This window comes from Heterocephalus glaber, unplaced genomic scaffold (genome assembly GCF_053883595.1).
Source record: "Heterocephalus glaber isolate CG9 unplaced genomic scaffold, H.glaber_assembly_v1.0 deba00001258, whole genome shotgun sequence".
NCBI classification, from domain to species: domain Eukaryota; kingdom Metazoa; phylum Chordata; class Mammalia; order Rodentia; family Bathyergidae; genus Heterocephalus; species Heterocephalus glaber.
The window spans coordinates 23,712-36,420 of NW_028258228.1; the positions used below are offsets into that span (position 1 = coordinate 23,712).

At 42.1% G+C, this 12,709-nt stretch overlaps 1 protein-coding gene across 18 annotated transcripts in view; it reads left to right on the top strand.

Annotated features, from left to right (window-relative positions):
- Washc2c (WASH complex subunit 2C) overlaps positions 1-12,709 on the top strand; it is a 48,662-nt gene that overhangs the window by 2,223 nt on the left and 33,730 nt on the right. For 15 of the 18 annotated variants that reach the window (XM_087210983.1, XM_087210991.1, XM_087210990.1 and 12 more), the window contains 7 exons: positions 3,377-3,439; positions 4,334-4,507; positions 6,840-6,933; positions 8,101-8,162; positions 9,252-9,299; positions 11,387-11,491; positions 12,577-12,655. In XM_087210983.1, coding sequence (XP_087067109.1) covers positions 3,377-3,439; positions 4,334-4,507; positions 6,840-6,933; positions 8,101-8,162; positions 9,252-9,299; positions 11,387-11,491; positions 12,577-12,655 — 625 coding nt within the window. Of the gene's footprint in view, positions 1-3,376; positions 3,440-4,333; positions 4,508-6,839; positions 6,934-8,100; positions 8,163-9,251; positions 9,300-11,386; positions 11,492-12,576; positions 12,656-12,709 lie in introns of those variants that run through there. The other 3 variants (XM_087210984.1, XM_087210998.1, XM_087210999.1) reach the window with 3 other exon arrangements.

Below are 12,709 nucleotides of genomic sequence, written 5' to 3' on the forward strand. Positions count from 1 at the left end.
TTTTTTTCCTAGCTCTTAGATTCTGCGATTTCCATGTTCTAGATTTTGTGGAGTTTGTTTTTTGTTTTGTTTGGATAATAGTTCTTTATTTCTGCCCCTTAATGTGGATTTCCAGTTTTCCACCCATCTCTCCATCCCCTTAATGTTAAATCCTTAGGTCCCTTCCCCTTCCAGTCTGCAGCCAGGTTCCTCTCAGGACATGCTGGGGCCACTGCGAAGTGTAACTGCTTCCCAGTTCTCCTGTAATGCCACTTTGCATGCACAGAGCAGCCAGTGATGCTGACAGAACAGCTAATGCTTAATGAGACTGAGAAAAAACCTACCTCTGATAATACCAGTAGCGGTGACCTGGCTTCTCGTATGTTTTCTACAAACCCTGATGTTGGGACTCACTTCTTTGATTTCGGCTTGAGTGATGGTGCCATTTGGTTTCATGGCAGTTTGTTGGAAAGAGTATTCCAAGTCAGGTAGGCTTCTGGGTTTTATAAATTAACCTCAGAGGCATCCGCACAGTTGCAAACCATATTTGAAAGTTAGTGAAACAATCTGAACTTTCTAGGGCAAGAAAATTAGCACTTTGGTAAAGGCTTAAGGGGGAACCCTGAAGAATGAGAAATGCTAATTAATGTTGGCAGTGTTTCCTGTCTAATTAAATGGCACACTTCTTAAAGTTTCATTACTCTATTAATTTAGGAGCTTTATCTTGAAATTTTAAGTCCCATGTTAATGACTTGAGATAGTTAAGAGATATCACAAAGGATTTTTTTAAAGTCATTCGTTTCAAAATCTTTAGCTTCGTAAAATTGAAAAGATTTTTTTCCAACATAAAACTTCAATTAATTTTCCAGATCATCTTCCTGTTAACTTATAAAAGCTGTCTTTTGGTCATTGTTTTCCTTCCTCTTCTACTTTTCTGTTGAAGAAACAGATGCACTTTCCAAAAATTTTAGACACTTCAGCAATTTGGGGGACAGAGCTTAGGGCCTTATTGACTGTAACTTCTGTCCTCCCTCCCCCATCCAGAGCTAGAAGGGAAACTCCGTGTTTGGTACACTTCTAAGTCCATCTTCTTCATGCAGATACTGTGCTTTAAAAAATTAGACCTATAGGAAAATCAGCTTAATTTCACCACCCCAAATTAATCATCCAGTAAACATTTTGGTGGGTTTTTTTTCTAGTCTAGATAACTGTATATGTGTTTATAACCTGCGTTTTCCTTAATTTTTGAGCCTTTAACACATCTTTTGAAACTTTTATGAGCTTAGTTTTTCTTAACTCCATTGTATGACTGCATTATAATTTAATAATTCTCTAACATGAAAATTTTACTAAAATATTTCATATTTAAAGAAAAGTGAACCACAGATGCTAAGAGTAAGCAGCACCTAGCATTCCTTAATAGATTTTAATGTTTTATCACGCCTTTTTCAAAGGCACCAGGCCTCTCTCATATTTTTCCTTAACTGTAAACATTTGGGATGAGGGAGGGCCCCCCTTGTATCTCTGCCAGGAGACTCTGTGGATATGTGTGAGCACATGTTTGTGCAATATTAGGGACTTCATTTTTTCCATATATATAACCTTTATTGTGTAGCTGACCTTTTCCTCACTGACTGAGGAGTGTGAACGTTCTTGTGTATGCATGTGTGTTTGTGTAAATATAAAGTCAGGCCTGCATATAACTGTGGGTCTTTCTGACCCCAGCCCCTTACTGTGCACCAGCATCATTATTAAATGCCACAGATTACCAGTGTGTCTTCACAAGCTAAGTCCCCATAGCTTCTTCATATCCACAACTGTCATAGTTATCTTTGCCTTTTGACTTTTCTGTGTGAATTTGAAGATTAACTTGCTATTTTGTTCTGCAGAAAATCTCGCTAGCATTTTATTGGAATTGCATAGAATGGTATATGTGACTTTCCATTACAAATTGTGATGTCACGAGCATCCTCTGGGAGGTAGGATTCTTGGGTCAGGGGATACATTTAAAACGACATTGTTTGATGAGATTGGCTGATATTTTCATGAAAGTGGACAACATCCACTGCTAGTGAAGGCTTGGAACATAGGTGATGGCAGTGAGTCACAACTCACACATTTCTTCATAGGAGTCTAGAAGTAAGTATAAAGATTGCAAAAGCTCTGTCCTTTGGTTTCACCATCCTCTTTTAAGAAGCCTGCAAAATAAAAGTACAGGTGCCTAAGAATATAGGTAAGGGTGGGTTCAGAGCCACTTTGCTCACAGTAGCAAAAACTGGAAATCTTAATATTCACCGGTGGGAGATGAACTAAATAAAAGGACTGAATCCCATCTCTATGTATTGACCTAGAAAGTGGTTTAGGAGAACACTAAGTGAAAATACAGGGCAGAGAGATGTGTGTAGTATGAGTGCATATTTATTTAAAAGCAGGTGGGTAGAAGAACTCTGAATTTGTGCATCTGTGTATATACATATGTTTGTATAAGGGCCTTAGACCCCAGGACCACACATCACACTTGCATATCCCAGTGGTTAGGTTGAAGTAGGGCAGGAGCCATGCATCTCTCTTACGTGTGTCTTTATACACCTTGATCGTCCTTAATCCAAAAACCTGAAATTGAAAAAGGTTTCAGGTTTTGAAGCATTTCAGATTTCAGATTTTCAGGTTAACGATGCTCACCTGGTAAAATCTATATAAATATTCCAAAATCTGTTCAAGTTTGGGGTACTTCTGATTCTAAGCTTTTAGGTAAGTGATACTCAATGTATGTTGATTTAAAATTTCCTAAGTTGAGCTAGACTCCACATACTATATGATGCACTCTTCTAAAAAGCATGCAGTTCAGTAGGTTTTAGGGTATTCACAAGGTTTTATAACCATGGCCACTGTCTTATTCCAGTGGAGTTGACTTTCTGCTTTCATGTGAAAGAGGTACAGAAATTTTATCAGCCATGTTAACAGAATGAAAATCAATTTTACTTTTCCATCGCTCTAGGTGCTAATGTCTTGTGACCTACTCGCTAAGTTGTAGCAGGTGACATCCTCTGTGGCCCTGGGGAAGAATGCCTGTCCCTTTGCTCTGTACCATGTGTGCTAGGTTAAAGGCAGTGTAAAACCCGCTGTCTTGTTTTGGCAACTCTCAGGCCAGCCATGGGACTGAACTCTTCTTCCTGTTTCCTAGTCATTTCCCTCTCATGCATCTTTTTTCTTTTAGCTGTGGACGGACTACTGTCCTTTGCCTATTGTCCATGGCCCACTGGTCATGGCCTCAGCCATTTGCTGACTATTTCCTTCTGCATCTGGCCTTTTTGTGACTGAATATTGAATTAATACATTGTAGTTTACCTCTGGATGCTGCTTTGACCTTTGAACCTAAATCTGCTTGCCTGTTTAGCGCGTGTACGATGAAGAACTGGAGGAGCCGGTGCTCAAGGTGGAGGCGGAGAAGACAGAGCAGGTACTTGGGTTCAGTCCCTCCTCGCATAAGTCCTTGACTTAGAGAAGAGCAGCAGCTGAGACTCGTGATGTGTCTTGTGGGGGTGGTGGCAGGGAAACCAGGTGACTCTTGACCGCAGCCCAAGTGAACGCCTTCGTTTCTTCCTGAAAGGTAGCATATTGAGTAACAGGTAGATTGAATTCCTGAATTCTGGCTTAAGAATAGAGAAAAGTCAGTAGACTTTTTCCATAAAGGGCCAGAGAGTAAATTCTACAGGTTTCATAAGCTGCAAAACCTGCCTCTTCTTCCTTGTACTCCTCTTCAGCTTCTCCCTGCTCCCGTCCCCACCTATCCTCGTCCCCTCGTCCTTTTTCTCCTTCCTCTTTCAACCCTTTAAAAATAAGGCAGCCGTTCTTGACCATTACTAAAAGAGGCTCTGGGCTACAGTTTGCCAACTCTGAAATAGAATATTATGTAGCTGAGTCCTTGAAACCAAATATCTCTGTTCCTTTCGTGCCTGCTTTGACTCTTCTGCCTATCGAAGTGACAGGAAGGTGACTGAATCTGGCTTAGTGTACAAATGTGACTACCCCTGGTGTGCCACAGGATGTGTTGGGACAGTGTGAGCTGTGCAGGGAGCAGTTACTGACTTTAGTCACACTGCAGGGGGGAGGGGGAGTAGGACACTTTGACTCTAGTTTGAGAGAGGGTCTTCCTGAGTTGCCCAGGCTGGCCTTGAACTTGTAATTCTCCTGCCTCAGCCTCCCAAGTAGGTGTGATTACAGGCATCTGCCACCACACCTGAATTGTCAGTATTTTTAATTGGGATTTGTTTAAAGTGTGAGAACATTGCAGTGTTTCCATGGGGTGCTGTCAGTATGTAGACATCCACACTGAGTGATGTTTTGTTTCCAGGAAAAGACCCGAGAACAAAAAGAAGTAGATCTGATTCCTAAAGTCCAGGAGGCCGTGAACTACGGTTTACAAGTACTGGACAGTGCGTTTGAGCAACTTGACATAAAAGCAGGGAACTCGGACTCTGAAGAAGATGATATTAACGAACGGGTGGAACTGATTCTTGAACCTAAGGTTAGCACATTCAATTCAGGTATTTTCTGCTGCACCATACTTCCTGTTATGTCTCGGGCACTTTACCTGGGCACAGGATTGGGCAGAGCCAGAGTTCACCTTTAGGAAGGGCATGTGTCACTTAGCAGTCCTATGGTAACCCCTTCAGAAGACTGGCTGTACACAGACACTGATAGAACACTTGAACATAGCACATGCCAGGCTAGAGGCACAGAGTTGCCGGGCCTGGTGGGAGGGAGGAGGCATTTATACCAGTGATCATCACACGTGCTCAGAGACTCGACTTCTAACTGAGGCATCAGGGAAGAGACAAGATTCAGATTTGGGTAGTGTTTGTTCTTTCTTCAACTTCAGAAGTTTTTAAAAGTTTATGTGTATTTGTCTTGTGTAGCATGTTCTGAAATATCTATACAGTGCAGAATACCTCCATCTGACGAACTTATGGATCCCTCACGTAGTTACTTTCGTGGTGAATTTTAAGAGTACAATCTCCTCTTAGTCTTATTTCTCTTGTCTAACTGAAGCTGTGTGCCCTCTGCCCAGCATCTCCCTCACCTCCCAGTCCACTAGTTTGAATTGAGGTGAGAAGGATGGAGAGGCTCACGAGAACTCTGGAGTTGTTGGGAACCTGGGACTCTGAGCAGAGGGTTGAAAGGTGTTATGGTCATTCCCATTTGGGGGGTACAAGAAAAGCCACTGTGAGCTTTCCTGTGTAGGCTTCCTGTTCACCTCGCAGGTGTGTACGTGTTGCATATTCTTCGTTCGATTGTTAAAGGAGACAGTGGGCAACCCAGCCACTCCGTAGTCAGTACCAAGGCTGCCATGCTGATATTTGAGAGAGTCCACATGACACCAGATGCTTTTTGGATTAAAGCATGAAACCCAACTCTCATTACTCATTTAGCTGCGTAGTTCTCCCAACTTGAACTCCACAGGCATACCAAATTGGTGTAGATCCTTATCACTCACTGGTTTTCATTTTTACTGTGGGTTTAGAAGTCTGTAGCAGGCCCTAGGACGTGCACTGCATGAGGCATCAGAATTGTTTTCTACTGGGCCCCAGGGTGTTGAGAGAAATAGGTCACCCTTCGCTCCTGAAATGGCGGTAGAAGGCAGTCCTGGGGCAGGTTGGGGGTGACAGTGGCACTTTCTTGACCCTATCTTTTTCTTTTTTTGGTACCGGGGATCGAACTCAGGACCTTGTGCTTGCGAGGCAGGCACCAGAACCACTGAGCTAAATCCCCGGCCCTAATTAACACATGTGATGGTGGAGGACTGAGATGAAATGATCTCCAGCACATACTACCATGCATACCAAGCCTCCATTCTATTTCAGGCCTTTATCATTTACAGCACCAGTTTTCCAAATCTCCAGTGTTGAGCCGCTGTGGGTGAGGGCAGTGTTACTGTACGGTTTCCTGGGCTATTTTCTCCTCGCCGTCTTGGTGTAGTTTGTCCCTGCTCTGGGCCACTGCTCTAGCCATCTCTGCTCTGTGGCAGCGTGAACAGACCCCTTCCCTCGGTGCCTGGTTTGTCCTGTCCCCTCTGCCACACAGCCTGCAGGTGCCCACCTGCCGTCATATGGAAGCCAGCACTGGGGCTGGTTCCTTAGTTTGCTTTTCCACATTTAGGGCTCCTATTGATGAGCTCGTGGTAAGTATTTCTATACATAAAAGGCAGGATAAAGCAGTACTGGTGAGCCAAACATACATGTTTTTAATACATAAAACTACATGTTAATATTTTTATGTTTTATTTAAAAGATACTTGAATGTATTTTTCATATGTGTCTGTACATACATATAAATATGGATGTGTGTCTATAGTGAGAGACATGTTTTAGAGGAGTGAGCTGAGGGTGGGATTTCTCACAGCGTCCCTAAATTTTCAGCTCCTTTCCATGGATCTCTTTGGAATGCTTTGCTGGGAGGTTGTTTACTTTTCCTTGTTTGGTTACTCCTGGTAAATTTTTTTTTACAGGCCTTTGCCATTTTTGTTAACAAGGTACTTAGGAGGGTTCTGCTTTACCTTGTTATCTTTACCTAGGATTTGAATGTTTTAAAATCAATGATTTTAAGAATTCTGTTCATTTATTTTACTCACAGACCTTCTGTTTCTTACTGTCCACTTTCATTAAGTAGCTTGTTTGAGGTAGTCAGAAAAGTGGATGTTCAGGGGGATACTTGGTTTCCTTTTTTGGGAGGGGGGTACTGGGGATCGAACTCAGGACCTTGCGCTTGCGAGGCAGGTGTGGTGCCACTGAGCTAAATCCCCCACCTTGGTTTCCTTTTTTGGACCGAAACAATGGCTGTTCGCTTTTGTTTTTTTACAGGACCTGTACATCGACCGCCCCTTGCCCTACCTCATTGGCTCCAAACTCTTCATGGAGCAGGAAGATGTAGGACTTGGAGAGCTCTCTAGTGAAGGTGCTTGTCTTATTTACTTTCCGGTCACTAGGACGCAATACTCAACAACTATAAGGAGAAGATGTTCATCTTGGCTCATGGTTTATAGAGGTTTCAGTCTGTGGTTGCCTGGCTCCAAGGCAGGATGGCATGGCAGAGGGGACTGGCAGAGAGGGTTGCTCATGGCTTGTCATTAGGAAGCAGAAAGCAATCAAGGGATGAGGGAGGAGAGAGAGGTAGGCCCTTCTAGGCCACAGCTCCAGTGACCCACCTCCTCCACTAGGCTTCCCCTCCCCGCATCACATTTATAGCCATAAACTCACCAGTGTTCTAATCCACTGGTGAGTATCATGCACCCATGACCTAGTCACCTCCCAGAGCCCCACCTGTGAGCATATGAGACTTAAGGGGGACATCTAGATAAAAACCATAACAGTGTGTATCTTCAGCAAATACTCCTGTTACTTTTAACATTTAGAAAATACTGTGAAACTTTACATTAACATTGCAGAAATAGTCCAGAGAACTCACATGTACTCTTCACCGAGCTTTGCCGTTTAACCTTTTACCACATATGTTTTATTATTCTCTCTATATGTGCACATAATGTTCTTTCAGAACTATCTGATGCAGCAAGCCCCAGTACTCCTAAATAGTTTTCTGTGTATTTTCCAAGAACAAGGACATTGTCTTATACAGTATAGCCATAGTATAATGATCCAAACCAGGAAACTTTACTGGATGTACTAGCATAATACTATTCCCTAATCTCTGGTCATACTTGAGTTTTGCCAGTTGTCCTCATGATGCCTTTTCTTGTCTCTCTTCTTCCTCTGGTCCAGGACTCAGTCCAGGCCCTGGGAGGGCATTTAGTTGTCTAATGTCTCTGTCATCTTTTAGCGTGACACAATTTCTCAGCCTTCCTTCCTTTTCATGACCTTGACATCTTTGAAGAGTACAGCCAGGTGTTTTTTTTTCTGTTGTAATGAATAATTTTTTAATCATATGGAGATATGCTTTGAGACTGTATAAATATCGGGCTCCTCACATAATGATATTTTTAATTCCCATAAGTGGCTATATATGGCTTTTTCAGAGCCTCTGGGATCCTGTTGCGCGGTATTGTGTGACTCGAACTAAAGTCGTTCTCTGGTGGTGTTGGTGCTCACCCTTATCCTCTTCTCACAGAAGGCTCCGTGGGCAGTGATCGGGGGAGCATTGTGGACAGTGATGCAGAGAAAGAGGAGGAGGTAAGGACTAATCCGACCAAGTCATGGTGAGCGGGAAACTGAGGTGTTCAGCAGGCAAAGTCTGTATTTGTGAGTTATCTGTCTGATTTCATAAAATTTTTACAATGCTGGAAGTCAAAATCTGAAGCTTCTCCTTGGGTTAGATTTCCTCTTTGTCTTGTATACAGAAACAAGGAAAACTAACCCAGTGTCCTTAAGGGTTAGCTTCCTCTCATCTTGCTACTGAATCCCTCCTCTTCCCAGTACATTTGAGGGCAGCTTAGATCTCTACCTGTGATTATAATCTTTGAGTATATTCTATCTCTGAATGGTTCCAGGGGAAAAAAATCTGCATCTAACATTTTTATGATGAAGCTTCTAGACCAGAAGATGCATTAAACATCACTGCCACTTTGAGCATGTTTGTGTCCACAGAGCATAATCTGGCTGCCTGGCCCTTAGAGGGGGTCATTGTGAAGGGCAGGGACACCCTGAGGAGTGGACCTTGAGTATAAGAGTTCTGAAAGAAGATGGATTTGTGTGTGTGGCCCTCTCCTCATCTGTCCTGCTTTCTGCAGTCCCCTCTGCTCCCTGCCTTCCTGTAGCCCCCAAGCAGAAATATTACCAGAAGGAAATGAGCTTTCCTTTGATAACTGTGCCAAACCCATTCATTCCCTCCCTCCTGTTTTTAGCCATCAGTGTCACTCTTCTTTAAATTTCTGGGAGCAAGTAGTAATGTTCCCTTGGGTTCGATGAAGCAGTTATCCTACATAGAGGAAGTAGAGAGTAGAGTCCAGAATGTGAAATAATACAGCTGACTTAACTGAATTTGTAGCTCTTACTTTGAATTCAGAAGTCAGAATCAAAAATGCAACTGTCATGAAAAAATGGTTGGAGGTATTAACATGGACCATAGAAGACAGCTGTGACAGCCTTCACACTCCATCTACCTTGTCTGCATCTCTGTCCTTGTGGTGACCCGTGGTTGGTGCCACAGACCGAGTGTCTTCCTCTGCGTGACTTAGCATGAGCTTACCCAGAGTCTTGGACCGAAGTCAGCTCTGCTTCTGAGTAAAGCCTGTGCTAATGGAGCCATCTTCCCCCGCTTAGGAGTCAGAAGATGATTTTGCCAATCAGAGTGACAATGATCAAAACCAGGTGAGGCCCATGTGTTGAGGTGACTTTATTTTTTAAGTTTTAAATACTTACTAAAATCATTTCTGAATGATTTATGGCAAAGTGAGGATTTTCTTCATGTTTATAACTAATTTTCCCTTAGAAATGTCACATATTTAAGACTACCCTTTTCATATACTTTCCAATTTTACTTTATATTTTATTTTCTTTCTTAAAAAAAAATTGGGGAACAGGGCTGTGAAAGAATATCCACTTACCCAAACTGAACTATTTCATATGACTCCTCTCCTGTTGTACAGTTTGAGACAGTGTAGGCCTGGAGGTGTAGCTCAGCAGTAGAGCACTTCCCTGGCATGTGTGGGGCCCTGGGTTCTATCCCCACTCCCACTAATGGAGACAGAACAATTGAGACAGTAGAGAGAAAGCTCCTGCTCTCTTAGCACAGTGTTCTTAATTTTTGTAAATCCATAAAAGGCATATTTTGTTTCTGTTCTTTTATGTTAACATAAGTGTTTCCTCTGACATTTTCAATACCTTTTGTAATTTTGTATGTAAATATGTGTGTCTGTATTTGTCTTTGCGGTGCCAGGGATGGAACCCAGGGCTAGCACATGCTAGGCAACTGCTCTACCACTAAGCTTCATCCCCAACCCTGTCTATATTTTTAAATGAAGCTGATATAAGACAGTGTGGTAGGCTCTAAATTAAGGGAAATAATTTATTTCTCGGATTTTAGATTCATACAGGAATCCTTTGCTTCTGTGAACTGTTTCTGAAACGGGGATGTAGAGTTACATTAACATGTTCACAGTGGGGCCATAATTCCTGTTCCTCACTGCCAGGCAGCTTGAACCAATGGGTGTACATGCATAACTACCCCACAGGGCAACTTTTTATTAATTTTATTAGTAAAAGACTGATAATATCAAAGTGATTAGATTCATTTGTACCACCAGTGGTACAAGCCACCTGATGGAACAGTTGTACATGTAGCACCAGAGGTTCAAGCTGGCAGTAACATGTTAATGGATCTTGGTATTACTGTCTGGTAGACAGTCTTAATTACAGATATGCAGATTGATTTTCCGACAATCTGACCAACAGCAGGATGATGGTTTTAGCTACATTTTTGCTCTAGAATACATGTACCATGGTGTATTAACATAATCTCAAATTGCATTTCAATTCCCTAATTAGGAATTGAAATTTTTCACAAAATTTTTCAATTATCAGGTGAAGGGTTTTGTACTTTTCCATGGTACTTCTGTTTGGTTGTATACACAAAATGTGGCTGGTCTATAATCTTCCTTTGAAAGATCCTTATTTCTATAGAAATTACTGTTAGGATCTATAAATAGTTTCTTCCGACAGTATAATATAGTGATTAAAATCATCAGCTTACCCATCTGTTTTTATTGTTAAAATAGACTGGTTTGTGTGCCACAACTAACCTCAGAGTCATAAGGATTAAATTAGATAGCAGAGTACTTCCAGCATAGTCCTGACACAGCTTACTGATTTAAACAGTATATATTCATCACACAGATTAGCTGCACTAGTTAGTGGTACCTTAGGAGAAATGGGAATTTAACAAATAATTGTGGCTGAGCTTGACCCTGCAGGTCCTCATTGTCATGGTCTCCAAGGTGTCTGGTGCTTTGATCTTTTCCTTGCCTGTGCAAGTGTGTTCTTATCCACAGAGACTGATGTGTAGGGGCAGGCAGGTGTCATGTTGGATTCATCACTCTGTGCTTTTCCTGATCTGCCTCAGATGGCTCTTCCGTATTGCAGCTTACACCTTTTAACTATTATTCCACGTTTGTATTAAGATCAGACTGTATTTACTTGTATTTCTGTACTGAGGAACATTTTGCATATTTCAGTATTTTGCTTTTGTATTCTTGCTAAGGAGTAAAGGCCGCCTTTGGATTCTGATAAGTCAGCCCTGTGCATTGTCAGCATGTGCACTACTTCAGCACTTGCCTTATTTTCATCATTATTTTTAAAAGCTGTTACTTTTTTGAAGGAGCCTAAAAGCTAAGCGACAGTGTCTTTTCACCTTGCTGCTTTGCATCTGATAGTTCTAACCTGGTGTTGTGTACTGTCAGCACACCACACAGATGAGCGATGAAGAAGAGGATGATGATGCTGACCTCTTCGCTGACTCTGAGAATGAGGAGGATATTGAGGACGCTGACGAAGATACTAAGCCAGTAAGAAACCATTGTTGCTGTCATTCAACAAGGTTTTAGAAATGGTACCTGTAGCTCATTCCCTGTCTTGTCACTCAGCTGTGTAGCTGACTGGTTTTGTGTAGCATTTCTAAGTTCACTTACACTCCTGAAACAGTGGCAAACACCCCAATTGTCTTATAAGTGCCGCTTTCTTCTCCCTATGTTAGGATTTTATAGGTCAGGGTTTTCAGAATATACTCAATTCTAGAGTTTAAGGACCTGTGCTCCTCTCTTCTCACCCGAGCATCTATTCTAGTTTTCTCACTGAGATTTTCTTACCTATTCATCTTTACCTAGATTCGAGTAAAGTACAGTGGGCCCCCAAAATTCACAAGGGTTACGTTCCTAGAGCACCCGCAAATTGTAAAAAGCAAGAATTTCAGATAAGGGTCAGAAAAATGCCTATAAATGTCTATTTTTATAGTTTAATCCCTAAATATTCTATGTCTCCTGTAGTTATATAATTTAATTTAATAAAATAATATTATTAGTAAAGCCTTAGAAGGTGCAGGGTGTTTAGGCAGCATCTTAGGCCTTTAAGAAGAACAAAACTGAGAACATTGGAGATAGCTACATAGGTACATCAACCTCTTATGATGTGGGAATGCTGGTGTATCTGCCCCAAGGCAGCAACCAGTCAGCAGTAAGGAGAACTGAATAACGCTCTTGGACTGGACACTTGCAAACTTTCTGCCAGAGAAACAATTACAGAGGATATTTGGGGTTTTCACAAAATGGCAGGGGTTTCTGTGAGCAGTTGTTAGTTAAGTTTTAAGGAAAAATCCGAGAACTACTGAGGTTTGGAACTCTGAACCACAACATCACAGGGAGGCATACTGTATTGGCGAGGAAATAAAAAGTCTTTTGATGGCACATTTCATGAATCCTGTCCCTCAGGCGACCTCTGTTGGGTGCATATGTTCAACTTCATTTCATCAAACCCTGTTTTCTCCTCGGCTCAGTTTCTTTGCTGCTGAGGATGTGGGTTTGCTAGGTGTCCAAAAGTAAAATGCACTTACCTGTCTATTAAAAAGAGTACTTCTTTTGGTCTCTCCTACCCACAGAAAAAGCCCATGTCTTTCGCTGATGAGTTGGCAGCTCGAATCAAAGGGGATGGAAGCCGTCTTGGAGAGGAACAGGCAGGTGAGCTGGGACAAGGTAACAAGTCATCCGTGCAGTACAGGAGCCCCTGCTGGC